We start from the raw sequence: 20,018 nt of genomic DNA, 5'->3' as shown, positions 1-20,018 counted from the left end.
ATTTGTGTTCCTGAACACCAGTTTTACCTTTTGTAGAAAAAAAACATGTTTGTTTGTTTGTTTACAGTCCAGACTTTCTATTGATTCACATGTCAGAACAGGAAGTGGAATTTTTCCAGACGTAACCTCTGAGGTCTAACTCATTGTAGGTAATAACCCTCACCTAATACTACACTTTGGACAAGAGCAAAACTGACCTTTTGTAAATTAAGTTTTTATATCAGGTAGAATTAATATTATCCTTATTCCCAGATTGTCAAAATTTGGAGAAATGAGGGCTTAACATTAAAAAAATCTGTATGTAGGAGCGTGATGTGACACTCATGCTTCTGCATAAAGTAGTAGGCATGTCCCCGCTCTGAAACCCTACACTGTAAGCTGACGGGCACCTCCCTAGAAATGTGACCGATGCAGCCCACAAAGACCGCGATTGGCCCCTTCAGTACTAACAGTATTAACCCCCTGTGCATTTCCTGCTATCTCTTATTTTGCTGTTAGTTTTTTAAATGGAACGAAAGAGAATTTATGAACTCATGCTTTCATGTCAAGCTTGCACTTGACTGCTTTTATGAATCAAAACTACTTACTACAGACGTACACAGACATTAGCTAAAAGCAGCCTGTCTGTGGGAAGGAAAAAACCAGCATGAGTAGTAGGGCTGCCACGATTAGTCGACTAGTCACGATTACGTCGACTATCAAAATCGTCGACGACTGATTTAATAGTCGACGCGTCGTTTGAAGCTTTGTAAGATCCCAAAAGACGCAGGAATAAGTAGTAGGATTTAAGAGTGTAATAACGGACTGAAACAGAAGATGGCAGCACTGCATTGTACAAGGATGCCAGCTGCCGTTAAACCCCGAAGAAGAAGAAGAAGCTGTGTCCCAGAATTCATAGCGCAGCCCAGCTCAGTTTCCAACAATGGCCGCAGCTAGTTAGTTTTAATATTACTCTTATTATTCTTTCTGGGTCACAAAATAAACGTTTAACATATTTTCAGGCGAGAATGTAGCTGTGTAAACCTCAAATATCTGCTCAGTTTATCAAGACACCACATATTTTCAAAAGCGCTCCGACGTTTTCGGAGACGTCTGTTAGCCACTAGCTCGATAGCTAGCCGGGGGCTAGGCTAACTAGAGCCGTGAGAACACCGGACTCCCGGCTAATCGTTTTCAAACCCACCGCCGTCTTTCGCTACTCAGGTTAAACATGATATATAAGTCACTTAGACAACTTCAAAATGTTATTGTTTGGCTTTTTTCAGTATTTTATTTGTTCCTGAGTAAATCGGTTTGGCTGAGATTAAAGTTATAGTTTTTACACAGCTGAATAAACATCAAGCAGACAGCTGATTATCAGAAGTGTGAGATGCTCGAGAATTTACTCCGGTGTCCTGTTATATTTTAGATAGCAAGGAGTTTATTAAACTTCACCGAAACAATCTGCAAATTTCATTAAAATTTAATAAACTATCATCTTGTCTTTATTTTTAGTTAGCACAGACCTTAAACACTTAAAGCTGTAAGCTAATGATAGTTATATAAGAGCAGATGCTGCTGGTGCAATAAGCTGTAGTTTTACGTCCAATGGATGATGATCTGATTAGTCGACTATCAAAATAATGGCTTGTGGCAGCCCTAATGAGTAAAGACTGGACGTCTTATGAGTCGCTGTTAATTATGAATAGCTTTTCTCAGTCATTAGCACAAATTTAAAGAGGACATAAAAGGACAATTTAACAAGTTTTATAAATAATTGCTATTGTTGGAATTTATTTTGTGAAAAACTGGGATTTAAATTGATTACTTGTTAAATTATAATTGATTTTCGTGTAATAGAAACTTTCTGGCTCAGTGACCACATCACAGAAGACGAGGCTGGCAGGCAGTTCAACAACATACCAAGACTCCTTATATATACTTTCCAGTCGAGCAGGAGGAGAGAGAGTTAGCTCGGAGGAACTGGTTATTCAGAGGGGTGGGCAGCATCACCTGGTGCAGGTGTGGACAGTGCATGGAAATGCCGATCAGCTGTCAGGGTACTGGTGTGGATCACATGCTTGATTCCCCCTTGACCGACATTTCCCAGATGTTCTGCTGCTGATGTTGGAAATGGACATGCATCAGCAGCAGGTACGCTAACAATACCTAACGGTAGCTTGTTAGCATCTAAAATGTGACAAAATGATGTCTGAAACTTGAAACTTTATAATTTAAGTATGTCACTAATTCTAAGTTGCCATATACACTATCACTGTTTGGTTAATAAAAACCTGCTAGTTTGCTAACTAGCAGTAGTTCTGAGGTATGGCTGAGATATGGTACAAAAAGCATAAAATCATAGATGTTCTACAAAAACTAGCCTTGACTTATTTATGACTTGTTTGACCCTGTGGTTAAACGAGGCTAACTGCACAGACAGTCTAACCTAAAGTGCTCCTACAAACCCCAGCATTGTGGCTAGCTATCACTTTTGTGCAGCTAGCCAATAATGAGGAATCACTCGCTGCTTAAGTGGTAAAGAGAGCAGATGGACTGTGTTTCCTTGGTTTTTACCTCTATTAAATTAATTGCTGCAGCGATGACTATGGCCAAGTCCTGGAATATCGACATCTATACAGTTATCTGGATATTTGCTGAGATCTCTGCTCTGCAGCCGGCCACATCTGTCCCAGATGTGAAGTATACTTTAGCTTCAGATCAAAACTTTGTGTTATTTCCATTCAGTCACTGCTTTAAGTGACGTATACATCAAATGAAACCAGTAGGATTTGACCAGCACAGAATACCAGATTATTACTTTTGTTGTCATCCTTGTGTTGTGATTGGTGCACAGTGTTAACCAGCAGTGTTTGACAAATCAGCAAATCTAATCTGATCATTTATCTGAAGCCCTGTCAGTGCTGCATTTGTCCTGAACCCACTGTTGTACTGTACACAGGGTAAAGTTCATTTAATATTTATATGGATTTTGGTTTGTTTAGAAACAGCTGTCATATAAATCAGTTTAATTACACAACAACAAACATTTATAATGTTTTCTTTCTTCTAATTCGCTGTAAGTCCAGTTTAATAAAGACCAAACATATTAAATCAGCAGTTGCTCGCTCTGCCTTTATTTAAGCATTTCCTGTGTTACATAACTACAGTTCATCCTTGTTTATGGAGAATAAACTACCTCTGGAAGCTGTTGAATGAGTGAAGGTTTGATCCTGGCAGGTTTTCTTTTCACTGGCTGGTAGTTTGGAGCTGACTGACTGCTGAGTCTGGTCGACTGAAATCAGCAGCTGCTGCTGTCCCTGAATACCCTCCAACCCACCCAGCTCTGCTTCTGCACCCACCACCTCCATTCTGCATCTCTATATTTACCCGGGGTGGCGTGCCTGAGGCCCCGCCACCGACAGAAATGTATGACGCCTATAATGTGGCGGGTTTATTTTCATATGGCGAGCAGTGACCTCTGACTTCTGCACACCAGGAGAATTCGGTTAGACAGTCGACGCTCCTGTGAGGGGGGGGGGGGGCAGCGATAGCGGGAGCTGAAAGTACGACTTTCATATCCAACATCTGTGTTTGTTTTCAAACCACAAACTCCCACATCATTGATGCACGTAAACACTCTGTGACCACGCTCTGTCATTTGAACACTATTACACTGAGATACGCACGACTCTGGCAGCTTCACTTAATGACTAATTAAATCTGATAGGTGAGCACAAAATACCGTGAGCCAAGTTCATTTTTCATGTGCTGCAGCCTGGTGGTCGTGCCAGATGATGCTGCACAGATATTGGAAAGTAAAGTCATCACAGTCCAGCTTTTACCACCATTACTGTCTTTGTATCAGGAGAACATGAGGAAGATCCTGAAGATTTGTAGACTCAGCTTCTTCACACCTGCCTCATGCCTTCATCTGTCTCCTGACCCTAATCATTTTTGACATTTATCAATATAAAGTACCTTGAGGCGACTGTTGTTGTGATTTGGCGCTGTATAATAGATGGATGGTGTTTCCAGGTCTTAAAGTTAACCTGCATTCTTTTTATGTGCCAGCAGGGGGCGACTCTTTTCATCCCTAAAAACAGGTAGTTGAACACAAGTCTGTAGGCTTCGCTAGCTACGCTCAGCTGTTTTGGGTACAGGTGGGATGAAACGCTTCGGACCACGGTGTTGGTTTGTGTTTAGCCGTTTCCCTTTGTTGTGTCTTCACTGCTTATGAAGAAATCGCCTCGGAGTCGTCATACAGATTCTTTTATTCCGTAAATATAGAACAGCGCATCCACGCAACTGTAAACTGCTAAGCTAGCACATGAACACACAGCCGGCGTACCTATCTACATCCGGTGATTTCAAAATAAAAGTTCGAACATTACACCCTTGTTGCTGGATTTCAAAAATAGCGGGTTTGATTCTTGTGAAGGAATCGCCCTCATGACTCAGCCAGTGACGTCAGTCCCTGGCCAATCAGTGGCATGTATTCTGTTGATGTCACAATTTCAACTTGACTCATTTTGGCTGTAACCCCGGCCGAGGGGGTACCAAAACAAGGACAACCGGCTACTGGAAAAAAGTTTCAGGTCAGACAGAATAAGGCAGTTGTTTCAGTTTTGTGAATGATTGCATTATTTGTAAATTATCGGTGTCTGAAGGTTAAACCAGCATATGATGATTGGCTATCAGCTTGTCAGCCTCAGTTTCACAATTAAAGTCGCTGTATAGAAACGCGTGCCAATCAAACAAGACACACAGTCTGATGTCAGGAAGCAGGTCAAGCTGCACACCTTCAATACTGCAAGCAGCTTCTCAAAAGCTTCATTTTCAGTCATCTAAAATGACATGAACATAAGAACGACTGTGTTTATCATCATACCTGTGAAGCTGTGCTCAGCATCTGTCAGAATAAGTCTAATTATTATGGCATATAACATCAGCCTGCGTCCATAAAGATGTAACTACACACTGACACCAATTTCCCTGAAATTTCATTTAAAGAAGAAGAAAAATATTTGGAACAGTTTAAATAAATTTGCAATAAAACAATAGTTTTGTATAATCCTGCAGATGATTCAGTCTGCTGCTGACGGCGATGACTGATGAACTCGAACACATCAACATACGGAGCACGAGCAGTAAATGTGATCTGCATTAAATCCAGATGTTTACAAACTCCTGATGCTTAAAATGAAGATTTAAAAAAACGAGTTCTATTAATTTTTTTTTAGTACATTTTACGTCAATTTCCTGCTTATAAACAGAGATGGGTAGTAATCCGATTACTTTTTTCAATTAACGAGTAAAGTAAGGGATTACTATTGTAAAAACGGTAATTAGATTACCGTTACTTTCCCGTAGGAACGCTGCGTTACTGCGTTACTAAAACCGTGATATTTTTGCGAGAATGTCTCATGACAGTGACGTAAGCGAGTGCGACGTTCGTGACAACAGCTGTGTGCAGATCAACAATGGATCATATATCGAGTGCAGAGAGAGTATGAGCGTGCAGCATTTAAAGCGTGGAAGTACTGACCTTACTTTGAGTTTGATTCCATAAAAAGTGACAAAAACATTAGTGTCCGTTGTGCGTGGGAAGAAAACTTCTTTTTACACCAAAAAACCCCTAAACTTCCAAACAAGCACCGAGTAGCTACGACGTAATGGGAAACTCACAGAGAAACTCGCGGATTCTTCCACTGACCGCGGCACACCTGCACCAGGGTAACCCTCCGCCTACCCCACTCCTGCTTTACAGGTGAAAATAGAGCAACAGGACCGCTAGTCTTTGACTTTATTTATTTTCTGCTGTGTTTTACTTGCATCTATTTGAAAGACTGAGTGTAAACACAAAAAATATTTTATTTTATGTGCTGGAATGTGCAGAAAATAGGTTTAAATATTAAACAAATTTCTTCCAGTCAGAGAATGTTGCAGATAATTAAATTTTTGCTTGATGCATAAAGTTAAAAGATTAAAACTAATAAAACAAGTTTTAAAAAGAGACTTTTCCATTTGATTACATTTTGTATGATGATTATGTAGAAAAAGTAGAATTGGGCTGAAAGATCTATCACTTTATCACCTATTCAGGTTGTAAATCCTGTTTTTAAAAAGTAACTAAGTAACTAAGTAATTAATTACTTTTGAAAATAAGCAATCAGTAAAGTAACGGGATTACTTTTTTGGGGAAGTAATCAGTAATTAGTTACTGATTACTTTTTTCAAGTAACTTGACCAACACTGCTTATAAATACATTGAAATTTAAACTCTAAACAGAGTTACTGAATCAAAAGCTGTTCTGACTTTCATATGAGGTTTAACGGAGACGAGCTGGATGCTGATGAAGGGGCAGAGATGGTGTGTAATGTGTAATTTTAGTGTTCAGTATGAAATGAGGACATCGTGTCTGTACAGGAAAAACAAAACTGTCTCTGGTCTCCAGCGACTGATGATGAAGGTCATCTCAACGCTCAGTTTAAAAAACATCATTAATTCATCACAGGGCGTCGAGTGCGCCGTAACACGAGAGCATCAGTCATGAGAAGACGCAGAAATCGAAGAGAAAGCTCACAGGACACTCAATCAAATCCACAGCACTCCGGTGTACATTAAAAAAACGTTTTTTTTATTTCGTCAGAGACCAAAAATAGCCTCGCCGAGTCTACATGCAGAATATAACATGTCAAACACATTCTAGTCACATTTAGAGAAGTCACGGCTGCGATGGTCGACAACAAGTAGAAACACTCAGCAGAGGGCTGGGGGGAGGGGCTGACCTACAACCTGTAAATGTAGACTAAGACGGTACAGAAAACGTCAAATCAGAAACATACAGAGAAGAAAACAAACCTCCCTGGACCTGGGCACAGCCTCGGGGGCGTGGTCGTGAAATCTGGCGGCATCACCTGCTCATGTCTCACCTTTACCAGCAAATACAGTAAATTATTTACAGTTATTCAGTCATTTTTGTGTATTAGCTGAACCAAAGGACTGTTTGCTGCTGGTGGATGGTTTCTGAATTAAACTTTAGAAGTAAATCAGCTGACTTGTGTTTGCATTAAATACATGAGGATATTTTTCTTGTGTTGTATTCCCACAGACAAACTCTGTGACCAACTTCAACTTTAAATACAGCGTAAATGAATCTGACCTTAAGAAAGTTGGCAACTTGGTGAAAAACAGATTTAAGGATTTTCTGACCTCTTGAATTATTACAACATGACTTAAAATTAGTGCTGTTGGCATTAATGTCGTTAAAATGACGCTAACGCCATAAGGTGGCAAATCTCCATTAGCGAGTTAACGCGGGTCGCCCCGTGCGAGCGGTTGCACAGCGTCGATGCACAAGTTAGCTTGTTAATGCGTTAGCCAGTGTTGCCAACTCCTCAGTAAGGAAAATCGCTATTGGTTGTCCTAAAAGTCGCTAAATGACGTCATCACCTAATTTGCATAATTGGTCATGCTAATGTAATTGTAACCTACGCTGTTGGAGAGAGAAATAACATCGTGGAAGAGACATAAAGTGAGTAAAAAACATCCTAAATGCATTTAGAGTTTATTTAGAACTACAAATTAAATTTCTTTTAGCAATTATTGTTTTTTTGTAATGTCACAATTCCAACACTGCTCCTTAATCCGGGCTTGGACCGGCAAAAGTGACCCGAAATAGGCACTCTGGTGGAGTTACTTTGTGTGTGTGTGTTTATAAGTCGTTTTAAACCTGATCCACAAAACAGCATAAGAGTAAAAGAAGAACTGACTGCGTTACAGCACCCGCTGCTTGTTGAGAGTAAAAGCGATATGCGCTTTCACGTCTTTTTTTAGCGACTTTTTTTTAGAAAAAAAAGTCGCTAGGGGGTCTGAAAACTCGCTAAATATAGCGACAAAGTCGCTAAGTTGGCAACACTGCGTGCTCTCCGTTGTTTTTCCCTGCTAATTTTAGCAGCCAGCTTCTGTGTCACGTGGTATAAGGCTCGGCGTGCTCAGCACGGCGCTAATACGTGGTATTAGCGCCGTGCTGGCGTTAGCGCCGTGCAGCCCCTCGAATGGGGCTGTCACTACCCGATCCGTAGCGGAAACCCGATCGGTACCCCGCATGCGCAAAAGGTGTCTACTTCCGGTTGAAGCATTTTACGATAGTTACGGGTCAGAGTATCTGTTAAGAATAATAAGTATCTCTTAAAATGTTTCCGATAATGAAACATTTAATATAATGTAGACAAAAACAAAAAATAAAAAGATAGTTACGAATCAGGACTTCCCGATCTGTACCGCGCATGTGCAGGGGTTTTCTTCTTCTTCTGTTCGTTTAATGGCAGTTTACACCCCAGTATAAGAGGATACTGCCACCTGCTGACCGAGCGAATGAACCCTATTGTAAACTGAATTGGCGTCATTACAAACGTGTGTTAAATTTGATTTAGTGATAGTCGAGTGTGTTTATGCTTGTCTGTGTGGAGAGGATTGTTGGAGTAGTTATGATGATGTCCGCTATCACTGTCAGTTGTCAGTAAACACTTAATCTGGCTGCTGAATCTTCACGTGACATATTACAAAGTCTGTATTATTAACTCTGTAATTAGTTATATTACTTATTTTACGGCGCTGTTGTTCAATCGGGGAACGCTCTCTGTTGAGGAGAAAAGCATGAATTTGTTTGTAAACGGATTATCCATTGTTTAAATGTCCCCGCCAGTCGAAAAGGAGGCAGAGCTGCTGAGAAATGCTAAGAGCTAACTGGGCGCTAACCGTATCATTCAAATATATTGAATGTCGCAATGTTGGCAAAGAAAGGAAGTGACGTAAGATTTGCGCATGCGGGGTACCGATCGGGTTTCCGGTACGGATCGGGTAGCGACAGGGGCGATCCGCGTTAACTCGCTAATGGAGATTTGCCTCCTTATGGCGTTAGCGTCATTTTAACGACATTAACGCTAATAGCACTTAAAATGAAATGTTGCACCTTCAGAAATGTGTTAAAGTTCATGACATCCTTCAAATTTAACACAATTTGAAATGAAATGTGGACGTTGTGACAAACAAAAACACAAAGCCGGACTCGGAGTCGCACAGGCTGCGTGACGGTCAGGGACACGAGGAACGACACAGAACTCATTCACCAGATGATCCCACGGAAACGTCGCGTCATTGCTGTCGGAGAAAACCTCAAATGTGTTTTCTTGTCGTACGTTGCATTCACAAAAGAAATAACACCAAATCAGCCACAACTGCTCTCTTTTACGCCTTGATTACAGTCTGTTGTGGACTCGCACAGCCGGGGACGGCGCGGCCGACTCGTCAGTCCAATCAGTTTTCTGCATTTCCACCACAAACGTAGTTGGTGCATTGAAAACTCTCACAGAAACTTGCAGGCACGTCCACGAGATGACGTTTACGTCACTCAGACTCTAGCAGACGGGCAAAGCTTTAACATTAACTGGCGTGCTGGCGACCCGCTCGGGGCTGTTTTAGCCACGAGCACGCGCTCAGAATCTAGACGATGCTGCCATATGGAAGTCAAACAGGTGAAACGTCCATTACAAAAATAATCAAAACATCGAAACAGAACAAAAAGACGAGGCTTGGATTATTTATTAGGATTACGATACTGATCAGATTTTTCCTCCTTATACGCCAAAAGTTCTCGACTGTGTTTGTGTGAATAACGTGAGACACATGTTCACACCAGAGAACAGAACGCTGTATTGTTACGGTTATTTTTTCTCGTGGGATCGTCTGTGCTTGGAATGTTTTGCTGAGGGGAAAACACAAACCAGAAAACAAAATGATTCCCTCACATCCAGAGAAAATCCTTGATCGAAGCAACCAAAACTTCTTCCGTGAAAATTACCATCAGGACGTCGACGTCGATTTGAAGTCCAGCCCTTCCTTTACAATCTTCCGTCCAGCGTTCCTGCCTTTGTGTTCATGGCTTTACTGGTTTTACTTTACTTTCATTAACGACGGGCAGAAATGCTCGTTGTGTGTTTCCTTGTCTTCATAAAGCCAACATTTCATTCCCAGACAATGCACATTCCTTTTCAGGGAAAAAACCAAAACCAACCCCGACTAACGCCTTCGTCCTCCCTTCGTCAGTCCAACTTTTCATCGTGCCATCGAAGGAGGAGGCGAGGAGGCCGACAACTTTTCCTTTTAAAAAGTTAAAACTACACCACAGTACACAGTTATCACAAGTCATGCTAATATACATAAACTACAATTTCGAAGTTAACATAAAAACTTCCAGTAAAAGCTACTTTCAAGAAAAGAATTCTTCATGGTAAGAATAAATTATTAGCTTGTTTGAACACAGTGAAGTCTTTACATGGACTGAAGGGTGAGTGTAAACATATCTATGGTACCAGCTGGCCCCTCTCGCCTCTACAAAAAAGGACGGAAACAAAAAACACTGCATTTGGTAATCAGCTGCACGTTATTAGTAAAAAGCAGAAAACAAAGGGGCAAAGGAATCAAACTTTTCAATAAATAGCACATTCCAGAGGGGCAGATGTGACTCTGTCAGCCGGCTCGACAAAGATACCGCAAAGCATTCAACAAAACCTCGTAGCAGGAAAACTGAGACGGCGGACGTGGCGGCGATGCAAAGTGACAGCGGGTTGTGTTGAATCGGCTCCTTGAACTATTTGCGGCATTGGAGGAAAAAAAGAAACGAAAAAATTTGATGCGCACAGATGCCATCCAAAATTAAAAGGAGGGAAAATAAGGCCCCTGAAATAAATATTCTTCTTTTAACAGTTTCCTAGGAGAAAAGGAAAACTCACTACACCTACTGTTAAAAAATGGTATATTCCTGCGCCGTAAGAAAACAATTATCAAAAAAGACCTCCGGCAGACACGGCTATACCATCCTGTTGTTAGTGTCCGAGGAAAAGTGTCCCAGATTTTGTTTTTGCCGGCGACCCCTGTTGTTCTTCGGGCATTTCCTGAAGACAAAGAGAGCGAGAGAGTCGGTGTTAAAATTCGTGTCCGTTACTAAAATCAGATTTATATGCTGTGATTGAGTCAATCTCCCAATTTGGTGCTTTTTCTTTTTTAGATTTTAGATCGGCCATTGTACAGTATTGTGCAAAAGTCTTGAACCACCACTTTTTTTCTTTATATTTTCTTTCCAAGGAGTCAGACTCGTTAGCTAAAGTCTTGGCCAAAAGTTCTCCAGGTTTTCTCTGCCTGACCATTTTCAGACAGACGATGTGTTTTTCTTTCTTTTTGTTTGTCGAGCATAAAAAGATCTCAAGCACTGAACCAGCGTTGTGTCTACAAATAACGGGCAATTTTGCAAAGAACCATTTTTAAATTGTATCTTCAAGGCAGCGTGTCACAAAACCTCATAATGTGTTCCAGTTTATTTAGTTCACAAAAATGTCAATGGCAACACATTTTGACAGATATAAAAGTAGTTTTACACCAACAATGTGATTCCCAGAGAGCTATTTGCTGAACACGTATATCTTGGCGTGGTGTGTTCTTAAGTTTATTATTATTATTATTATTATTCAAGACATGGACTGAAAATCAGTGACCACAGGTCTCATGACGGGACGAATGTTCAGTAGTGCAGAGTAGAGGTGGGAATCACCACACATCCCACGATACGATATTATTGCAATTTTTAAAAATATTTTGCGATATTCAGATTCTGTACATAAAGGTAAACTTTATCAATATTCATTTTCTCTAATATCAAAGTCTCACACTCAGTCTTTCTCTCATTTCAGTTTGATTGTTGACAAACTGAACGGTTTGTATTACAGTCTAGTCCAACTTAACTGAACAACCATCTGGTACAATTATAGCTATTCTGAACTATGCAGTTTATGAAAACTATGCAGCCCCTTCAGCAACTGAAGAATTTGAAAGTAAATTAAAACAAAATATAATTTTACATTAAATAAAAATGTTAATTAAAATAAAACATGTCTTAAATTAAAATAAGTAAACTGTCATGTTTATTGCTGCCAAAAAAAGTTAAACACATTTGGACAGTGAAGGAATGTCAGGATTCTTGCTCAGAAAAAGGATCAACATGCTCTGAAGTCAGAGCACAAAAACCTTTTTTGTAACAAAGTATCGATTTCTGCTGTCCCTGTATCCATACATTATTAGCAAACAAAATATCACCATGCTACAAAGTATCCATTTTTGCCCCACCCCTAATGCAGAGGTGGTTCGGTGAGGGGAGCCATCTGTAAAACATGGCGGAGGCTCTGTTATGAAGCTGTACTTCATGTCGTGTTGGAGATCGTCACAGCTGATGGTGTATTAATGCAGAAAGTTACCACCAGGTTTTTCATTAGCATGTAATGATCCCAATGATCCACACTGCCACTGCAGGAAAACCAACCAGCTCAACATACAAACTCTGTTTTTGCCTTATTTACTGTGACTTCATGTTTCATTCAACTCGCTGCATCTATTTTTCTAGTAAAGTATACTTTACTATGTACTATTACAGTGTTGTGGCTCCTGTGAAAGAAATGTCGCTCTTTTGATCAATAATGTAAGGACACAAAAGCTTTGTATCAAGCAGAAATGCTAAAGACTAAAATCAATTAACACTTTTTAAGAACGATGTCTATCTCAATTGCAGGAGTTAAATTATGGAACAGTCTAACAGAAGAAATAAAAGAAAGTAAAAACATAAAACAGTTTAAAGTAAAATATAAAAACCAAATTTTAAATAAGTATAAGAATGAAGAAAACAGGGTTAACCCAGGACGGTGATGTTGCTGGTGTTGTGGTTCTTTTTTGGTTTGTTTGTTTTTCCATAACTTGTGAATCTGCAAATATACACATTCTGTATTTTCATATGAAAGAAACTGTGGTGGTTGCTAATTTCTTGCTTTTGATTTATTTATGTTTTGTTTTGTTTTGCTTTACTTTTGTTTCATATGTTGTTTGTTTAATTTAAGACTAAAAGAAAATTAAATGAATGAGAGGTAAAACTTGAGGGGGACAAATAAGTAAATACTTCTGCTCCTTTTCAAACCAATAATGGATATTTTGTAATGATTGTGAAGCCACATGTTTGAAATGTTTGAAATAAAAATGAACTGAACTGAAGTATTTTAATGAAACGTAAAGACATAAATATTTTTTTTTAAACTTTAAACACTATTTTTTTCTTTTCACTTGAGTACCTTGTGATGCACATCACTACGGCAACAATGATGGCGATCTGCACGGCTCCGATGATGGCGGCGATCAGGACGTAGTGCAGCTTCTGTCCACTGGGGACCACGTAGAGGATGTTGAAGTCCTGAGGCTCGTCACACTGAGGACCTTTGTATCCTGCGTCACATCTGAGTCGGACACACAACACAACTGTGATGTCACATGTTACACACTTTAGGATTGTGTAACAGTTTTGTGTTTGTTTCATGATTTAAACTTTGACATTTCATACTTTTACCACCACACTTCTGATGAAATCCACTAACTTTGACTCATTTTTATGTATTTATCTGAAACGTTTGCAGCAGAGGCTGTTACAAACCTGCAGGTGGCCATGTTGTACTTGTTGATCTCACATTTCCCGTGAACGCAGAAGCCGGAGAAGCTGTCGGCACACGGGATGGACATTCCCGGGTAGAAACCTTCTCCGTGATCCACAATCCTGGTGTCTGAAAGGACGAAACCAGAAATCAGAGACACGAGGTGAGAACAATAAAGGGATTTTTATCATTGATTTACATTTTATTACATATTGATTTATAGTTTCTGTATCAAACACAAATCTTTACCACAATGCTGATAATGATTTGTTAGATTTTCATTTTCTTTAGTTTCTACACTTTTTTCTATATTTAACAGAACAAATCTTCCATAGTTTGTTTTGTGATGTATTTATTTGATTGAACTGTTGAAGCTGTTTTTCATATTTGGCCTAATCTGATCTCACAGCAGTTTGTGAAACAGTCACAACCTTTAATCTGTTGATGTGTTTCTGCACAGCGACCTTGAACACGGCGTTTAATCTTACAGGTCTACAAGTGTGAATAATTTTCCATTTTAAAAGGCAAAAGCAGTTTGTATCAGGAGCTCGGAGGGATGGTGGTAGAGACCAGAGATGGGCAGTGACGCGTTACTGTAATCCGATTACTTTTTTCAAGTAACGAGTAAAGTAAGGGATTACTATTGCAAAAACAGTAATTAGATTACCGTTACTTTCCCGTAGGAACGCTGCGTTACTGCGTTACTAAAACTGTGATTTTTTTGCGAGAATGTCTCATGACAGTGACGTAAGCGAGTGCGACGTTCGTGACAACAGCTGTGTGCAGATCAACAATGGATCATATATCGAGTGCAGAGAGAGTATGAGCGTGCAGCGTTTAAAGCGTGGAAGTACTGACCTTACTTTGAGTTTGATTCCATAAAAAGTGACAAAAACATTAGTGTCCGTTGTGCGTGGGAAGAAAACTTCTTTTTACAGAGAAAAAACCCCTAAACTTCCGAGCAAGCACCGAGTAGCTACGACGTAATGGGAAACTCACAGAGAAACTCGCGGATTCTTCCACTGACCGCTGCACACCTGCACCAGGGTAACCCTCCGCCTACCCCACTCCTGCTTTACAGGTGAAAATAGAGCAACAGGACCGCTAGTCTTTGACTTTATTTATTTTCTGCTGTGTTTTACTTGCATCTATTTGAAAGACTGAGTGTAAACACAAAAAATATTTTATTTTATGTGCTGGAATGTGCAGAAAATAGGTTTAAATGTTAAACTAATTTCTTCCAGTCAGAGAATGTTGCAGATAATTAAATGTTTGCTTGATGCATAAAGTTAAAAGATTAAAACTAATAAAACAAGTTTTAAAAAGAGACTTTTCCATTTGATTACATTTTGTATGATGATTATGCAGAAAAAGTAGAATTGGGCTGAAAGATCTATCACTTTATCACCTATTCAGGTTGTAAATCGTGTTTTTAAAAAGTAACTAAGTAATTAATTACTTTTGAAAATAAGTAATCAGTAAAGTAATGGGATTACTTTTTTGGGGAAGTAATCAGAAATTAGTTACTGATTACTTTTTTCAAGTAACTTGACCAACACTGGTAGACCCACGATCACACACGTCACAGGTTTTCAGCAGCCTGTCACCTGGTTTGGCTCCAGTGTTAAATGGTTTGTTTGGGGTTTGAAAAAGACACGTTTATTTTAAAGCTTCGGTTGAGCCTCCCCACTGGCTCAACCCCAGATTTGTGCTTCTCACATAAAACATATTTCATGCTAGCGAAGACAAATTTGTAATAAAGTGTTTCAATAGGAAATAAGTCCATTTGTGTGAAATAAAGAGGAGACAATAAATTCACTACATGGTGATTTAAAGACCTGAGACTGGGCTGCTGTGACAGTGATTTCCCATCTTTGGGATAAATAAAGCACATCTTACTTTATTTGATCTTATATCATAATTTTGTAAAGATATATTTGGTAATTTGAACACGCAGACACGTTTCATTGAGTTTGACTGTGACGTCGCTCATCTTAAATTCAATTAACGAACATTATTAATATAATAACAATATTCTGTTGTTTTTTAATGTTAAAGCTAAATTTGGTAAAAGCAGATCTACATTTTCTGCTCCTAATAATAATAATAATAATAACTGCTGTGCCACAAACGGAGTCATCTCCTGAGCTGCAGCGCTGTGCGAGCGCATAAATCCTAATAAGTCACACAGATGTGTCTCTTCGTGCGATGATTCACTGCAGTCTTAGAGAAAAAGCTGACGAAGCAAACTGTGCTGCTCATTAAAGTGACTGAAACGTTATATACCAAATCCACATTAACATGAAGGAAGCTGTTAACAAGAAGCCGCCTGTGTGTGCGTGTCACCGATTTTAAATTCTGCTGTTCGCCATGTTTACGACGGCCGCGATGACGTCTGACGTCTGAAACGTTCGAACGAGATTATAGGACAGAAGTCCGGACAGAAACCTGTTGGTTTACCGACAGTTTTGCAACCTTCATCTTGTCAATTTAACGGCGACATGTTACTATAAACCTGAGCTACTCTAGTTCTAATATTTATCACTGAATGATAAAAATGGGACTGGAGTACTTAATGCTTTTACTGTCACTGCTTTAGCTTTTTGTAACTAGACATCACAGCAGAAACCAAAGGACACTCTAGAGCCGTCCAAATTCATGGGCTGCATCCTCCTGAGGACCCGGCCTTCGCGGTCTACGTGGGCCGGGTCCTCAGAAGGTTGGGTAGGCCGGAAGTAAACGGCTGTGAAATTGGACGGTCTAGCCTTCTGATTAGCGTCACCGCTGTCTCGGTGGAGTTTAATAAACTCGGCCATCTGCTCCTTGCTATCTGCAATATAACAAGACACTGGAGTAAACTCGACCGTCTCACACTTCTGTTTAATCAGTTTTCTGTTTGACGTTTATTCAGCTGTGTGAAAACCAAGGAGGAAACCACCCGGGGGATTATTAAAGTTTTATTTTATCTAATCTAATAACTTTAATCTCAGCCAAACCGATTTACTCACGAACAAACAAAACACTAAAAAAGCCCAACAATAACATTTTAGGTTGTCTAAGTGACTTATATATTACGTTTAACCCGAGTAGCAAAACTCTGCGGTGATCTGAAAATGATGTGCCGGGAGTTGTGCCGTTCTCGGCGGCTTCAGTGACCCCGAGCTCCCGGCGAGCTGGTGGGTAGCAGATGCTCCGAAAACGTCGAAGCACTTTTGCAAATATGCGATATCTTGATAAACTGAGCAGATATTTGATGTTTACACAGCTACTTTCTCGCCTGAAAATATGTTAAAAGTTTATTTTGTGACCGAGAAAGATTAGTAAGAGTAATTTTAAAACTTAGTAGCGGCCGCCATTGTTGGAAACTGGAGTTTGGCTGGGCCGCGCTATGAATTCTGGGATATGGTAGGCCACGAAGGACACACCTGACCCATCCTTCAAATTCGGGGAAAAGGAGGACGCATTTGTCGGCCGCATTCGGAGGAGTCTATGAATTTGGTCAGCCTTCGGCGCGTCGCTGTGACGTAATCGGTCTACAAATGCGGCCTCAGGAGGAAGCAGCCCATGAATTTGGACACGACCACCTGCTATTAACTAATCTCAGGGCAAGAAGTAGCCTCCTTTATTCTGCTTCTGTTCACCGATGAGACCACGATGAACATGATACTGTGTTTAGTAGCACCTGGTGCGCGCAACTGAGTCCATGAACCCACCAGTAAAATGTTTAGTGTGGTCACAGATCCAGTGACTGACAGTGAGAGCAGCGCCCCTGCTGGCTATGAGAAAGGACGCGTGACTTAAATCCGCATTTTAATCCAGACTGAAGTAAAATCACATAAAGTAGAACAAATGTGCATTCTTTTTAATGGCCAGCAGGGGGCGCTCTGTGTGGCAGCAAACCCTTCTGTTCCTGTGGAAATCTGTTGGAAAACGGATCCTCTGCTCTGATCCTAGTGAACACTTTCCTGATGAGATAATGAACTTCTCTGCTTTGGCTCATTTTGAAAAAAACATCAAGCCCATCTTATAAATTTTATTTCCTCTCAGAGTCAGAAAATTCGATCTTTTAAGCCGCCTGTGGTAAAACATTGTTTTAAAAGGTGTTTTTGTGAGTGAACTTCTTCTCTCCCTTTTTGAGTTGAGCCTTTTTAACCTTTCACTGTCTTTGGGAGCCGTGAGTGATGAAAGCTTGTGGTGAAGGGCAAGTAGGGACACGCCGCGGTTTGATTCATTCGTCACTGAATGATTTACTTATTTGAAGGACAGGCGCCGATGTGGTGAAGGTCACCTGAACGCGGCGCAGAAGGAAAAGCTCAGCCTTTCTCAGCTCTTTATCAGAGGCAGAAATGTGTTGCTGTGTCCTTCCCTGTTTGCGATGTAGACAATGCCGCAGTTTAATCCCGCGCTTCTTTTGTCCGAGTTAAAACTCGGAGCGAAGGAGGAATCGCCCCCCTGAGACGTTTCAGTCGGTGATGTAAATGCACGGCGAGCTCTGCAGATAATAAAACGCTTTAGATTTTGTTTCATCTCCTCTTTGATCTCCAGACTCAACACTTGCGTCGTGCAGCTGATGGTTAAGGCTCTGAAATGCCCTCATTCTGCTCGTCTAATCTGCATGTTGACTTATGAGAAATCACACAGTCGCACCGGGATCAGGCTTAAAAAACTGTGTACTTTCTTTCTTTCAGAGCTGTGCATTTTGATTCCTGCACTTTGTTTCCTGCCCCCCTCTGAGGACCTTATTGTGTATTAAGGAGATTTTCATTAGGTTTTATCCTGCAGCTGTTGCTCCTCAGCAGGTTCAGACGCAGGTTAACAGGCTGCCGAAAGGCCGCAGGAAGTTTTACCGCATTAGAGGCAGGAAAAGTGGATTTACAGTGTGGTTATATAATATGAGCAAATACAAACAGAGTCCCAGAGGTTGTTAGTGCGCAGACTGCTAGCCATGCTAGCGGCTGAGCTCTGTGCATATCCATCACATATGGACACAGACTGAATAACAAGTAGAAGCTCTGACAGAAAATCCAGTCTATGCTCGTGCATTCACACCTGTGGTATGAATGCACCTGAGCTGCAAATCTGCACTGACAGGAAACTCTGTCGCTGCCAACAGTAATCTGATTCCTGAAAGTATCTTTTCAAGATTCAGTTTGACTGCCCTCAGTGTCTCTGTGTTCGCATATATGAATGATGCTAATGATGCTAATGATGCAGGTAAAAGCTGTGCTGACACACTGCACAACATCTTCCTAATGGGGTCATTCTTGGCCACTGGAGGTCGGCTCCATCCCCACAGACTCTCATGTTAAAATGTCCATAAAGAGTTCATCTTTTAAGGCTTTTCTAACAGCTGGCTGTAGCTGTTAGCGCTCTGCTAGCTGAACTGGACCTCTTGTGCATGTTTGTGGTGTTGGAAGGAGTCTGCTCCACTTTTGAGGAGTCAAATTAAACGCTACATTTTTATATTTTATGTGAATCAGTGCTAATTATCAGGTGCAGTTTACAGACGTATCTTGTAGTGCTAGCTGATAACTTGCTACACTATCCTCTTTTTGCTTTGTGATCCACGCTGGAAATCACACACAGTCAGAGCAGTTTACAGTAGAGAGTGTTTGGAAAGCTGCACGGAGCTTTGAGAGTGTTCATATATGCTCGTATATGTATGATGCTAATGATGCTAATGATGCTAATGATGCTAATGATGCAGGTAAAAGCTGTGCTGACACACTGCACAACATCTTCCTAATGGGGTCATTCTTGGCCACTGGAGGCCGGCTCCATCCCCACAGACTCTCATGTTAAAATGTCCATAAAGAGTTCATCTTTTAAGGCTTTTCTAAAAGCTGGCTGTAGCTGTTAGCGCTCTGCTAGCTGAACTGGACCTCTCATGCATGTTTGTGGTGTTGGAAGGAGTCTGCTCCACTTTTGAGGAGTCAAATGAAACGCTACATTTTTATGTGAATCAGTGCTAATTATCAGGTGCAGTTTACAGACGTATCTTGTAGTGATAACTTGCTACATTATCCTCTTTTTGCTTTGTGATCCACGCTGGAAATCACACACAGTCCGAGCAGTTTTTCTTTTTCATTTTTATTGACTATAAATACAAAAACAAGTGTTTGGAAAGCTGCACGGAGCTTTGAGGGTGTTGTGCTATTTTGTGTCTGAACCTCTACAACACAGTTGGAGAGGACAGTGTTCGTATGACTCACAGGGGCAAAATAATAGGGAAAAAATCAGGTGGAAATAATCTAACATTATCCGTTAACTTGCAGAGTGCAGCAACCTGGCAAAAAAGGAACATGAGGCGTGTTGAGCTTCCTTACCCAGGACGTTTCCTTTGAAAGGGCTGCCGTCGTCTTTCTTGCCCTGTTTTTCTTTATCAGCTGCAGAAGAAACAGAAGGATGGAGTCGGTTACATTCAGAAATCCTCTCTAAATAACCTCCAACAGTTTATTTTTCCCCAACGTGATGGAAAACAAAGATTTCAGCGTTTCCATCCAGGCGACGGC

At 40.6% G+C, this 20,018-nt stretch overlaps 1 protein-coding gene across 1 annotated transcript in view; it reads right to left on the bottom strand.

Moving 5' to 3' along the window:
- Nucleotides 1-66: 66 nt before the first annotated feature.
- Nucleotides 67-20,018, bottom strand: part of tmeff1a (transmembrane protein with EGF-like and two follistatin-like domains 1a) — a 145,484-nt gene continuing 125,532 nt past the window's right edge. The window contains exons 7-10 of the mRNA XM_085140902.1: nucleotides 19,833-19,892; nucleotides 13,509-13,635; nucleotides 13,153-13,314; nucleotides 67-10,938 (exon numbers count right to left, since the gene is read on the bottom strand). Of these exons, the coding sequence (XP_084997028.1) occupies nucleotides 10,854-10,938; nucleotides 13,153-13,314; nucleotides 13,509-13,635; nucleotides 19,833-19,892 (434 nt within the window). The 3' untranslated portion in view covers nucleotides 67-10,853. The remainder of the gene's footprint in view (nucleotides 10,939-13,152; nucleotides 13,315-13,508; nucleotides 13,636-19,832; nucleotides 19,893-20,018) is intronic.

The sequence above is a fragment of the Neolamprologus multifasciatus genome, chromosome 18, assembly GCF_963576455.1.
Source record: "Neolamprologus multifasciatus chromosome 18, fNeoMul1.2, whole genome shotgun sequence".
Classification (NCBI taxonomy): Eukaryota; Metazoa; Chordata; class Actinopteri; order Cichliformes; family Cichlidae; genus Neolamprologus; species Neolamprologus multifasciatus.
This window is presented reverse-complemented; position numbering and strand designations above follow the sequence as displayed.